Raw genomic sequence first — 2,474 nt, forward strand, 5'->3', positions numbered from 1 at the left:
CACAAAGCTCTCAAACCTCACAAACAGCAAACTTGTTGTCTGTGTTTTGTATTCTGTAATTCTTTTTAATACATTATTTTGTCTTTCTAACTTATAACAGTTGTACCTACAGCAAGACTGTTCACACAGGACTAAGCATTACAAACACTAGTTAGTGGAATAATCCTTGTGCACATGAAGGAAGGAAAAGGATGGTTGGAAAGCATTAGTTTTGTTGGTGTGTCATGTTCTTCTGTCACCTGACAGCATTTATCCATGGTTTTAAAAATCAGGGACCAATAATTCTACTGGTACCTGCTACAGAAGATCATCTTTTTAAATGCATCCCTGAGTTCTGGACTCCGGAAGGCATATATAAATGGGTCAATGACTGCATTACACATGATCAACATGCCATTCACCTGGAAGAGTGACATGTAGCAGGCACAGTAAGGGTTATTTGGGCAAAATGTCATTAAAAGAACATGAAGAACAAAGGGGGCCCAACAGAAGATGAAGACCCCAAGCAGGATGGTCAGCGTGATGGCCCCTTTCATGTTGGCCCTGGGAAGGGTCAAGGTCTTCCTGGCATGTGAACGAGCAAGCAAGAACATGTGCACATAAAGGCACAGGATAAAGACCAACATCAGAGGGAACAGCGACGTGAAGGTGATCACTGTGGGGATGTGATGAGAGAAGATCACCATGGTAATGGCACTGCCCATGCACCCGGTCCAGGTGACCATCAGGACAATAATGGCACGGCGCATGGTCACAATGCTGTGGTATTGCAGAGCATGGAAAATTGTAAGGTAGCGGTCAGCTGCGATCATGGACAGGCTGAAAATGGAGCCGAGGAGGGAGAGGATGAACAGGCAGTCGATAATATCATCTGCTGTGGTTTCAAAATTGCCACGAGGCTTGAGATAACCCATGTTTCTTAACATGATCAGGATATTTTCCAGGATCTTATATAGGCTGCCCAACATATCAGAAATAGCCAAGCTACAAATGAAAAAGTACATGGGTGACTGGAGATTCTTATTCTTGATCACTGCCAGAAGGACTATTAGATTTTCCAAAACCCCAATGATGGATATTATAAAAAATATCTCTTCTGGCAAAATCACATCAGGACAGTCTGAATTATTTCTTGCTGTATCATTGATGTTTTCATATAAATTGATAATGTGCTTCATTTCTCCTGCTAAGACAGGGTTGTCACTTTGACTTGACAGAAAGCTGGATTGATTCTTCAGAATCTTTTCTTCTTTGTATTACTTGCTGGAGGTCTGAGGGGAAAAATCACCAGGCCACCTAAAGAAAAAAGAGCAACATCAAAGATATTTTTAAAGAGGGAAGGGGCAATATGGCAGAGGAGCTGGGCACTCCATTTTAACTGGTCCCCTGAATTTAGCTGGATATCTACCAAGCCATTCTGAACATCCATGAAATCACCTTGGGATGTAAGATTATATACCTGGATCTTTACAGGGGTAGAAGATAATTAGTCAGGAGGTACAAAGGATGGAGTTGTGACTATGTGGACAGATACCAGAGGGTAAACAGAAGGGTAAGGGAGCCACCAGAAGTTAGCCACTGGGAGTTTGCACTGGAAACCAGTGCAAAAGCATCCTGCACCTGGGGGCCAGCGATAGTTTGCAGAATGGTGGTGGTGTGTTGGGAAGGGCCTGATAACAGCACTCAGACATGATATAGGAGCTGAAGGGCCATACACTGGGACCAGGGCAGCTGCTCATGCAGACCTGACCACCACCACTGCTGGCATCCATGGGGCCCAACCATGCCTGCACATGCTGGGATCCCTTATGGTTTTGGAAGCACAGGGGGCAGAGACAAGTGGGGGTCTGCATGGACCCCTGAGAGTGTTGCTGGGGGCATGCACTGCCTCTGGGAGGCTTTGGTTTTCAGCAGCACTTACAGAAAGGGAGACTGTGTGTTTTGGAGGATTCAGAGAGGAGTAGACTGTGGCTTCTCTCCCCTGGGGCAGAGATCTGGGTGCAGACCTTTTCCTTTGCTCTGATCTTCCAAAAAGGCACGAAAAGCTGCCAGAGAACAAAAGTCCCCAAAACTGGTTTCCACAGAACCCAGGCCCTTGATAGGCAGCAGCGTTGCCTGAAAAGCAATGAGGCAGGCTCCCTCCCCCAGAAGGCAGGCTGGAAGAATGAGAGGACAACAATAGTAGGGTATCCATAAAAACAACAAAACCCCAACACCAGGGGAAAATAGTACATTGAGCTCCTGAAATTGCCTTATGGCCTGTGTATTTCTTAGATACAACTTTTTTTTAATTCTTTCTCATGTTTCTTCTCTGCTTTTTCTTTTAACCTACTTATTTCAACTAGATGTTTAATACAACATATTCCATAGTAGCTTTTAAACTTGTACTTTTCACACCTATATATTTTTTCTTTTCTTAAGCTTCAATGTAGTCCTTTTCCCCCCCTATTCAATACTACCTTTATATATAAAGG

The 2,474-nt window shown here is 44.1% G+C and overlaps 1 protein-coding gene across 1 annotated transcript; it reads right to left on the reverse strand.

The window, feature by feature from the left end:
* Positions 1–284: 284 nt before the first annotated feature.
* On the reverse strand, positions 285–1,178 carry MC2R (melanocortin 2 receptor). The gene has a single exon (XM_059140667.1). It carries the CDS (start codon positions 1,176–1,178, stop codon positions 285–287), a length of 894 nt encoding a protein of 297 aa, XP_058996650.1.
* Between the last annotated feature and the right edge of the window lie 1,296 nt (positions 1,179–2,474).

Source organism: Mustela lutreola, chromosome 11, assembly GCF_030435805.1.
Source record: "Mustela lutreola isolate mMusLut2 chromosome 11, mMusLut2.pri, whole genome shotgun sequence".
Taxonomy (NCBI): domain Eukaryota; kingdom Metazoa; phylum Chordata; class Mammalia; order Carnivora; family Mustelidae; genus Mustela; species Mustela lutreola.

Excerpts from the sequence above, each read along its gene's own strand:
- MC2R (XM_059140667.1), bottom strand. The coding sequence starts at position 1,178 with ATGAAGCACATTATCAATTTATATGAAAACATCAATGATACAGCAAGA.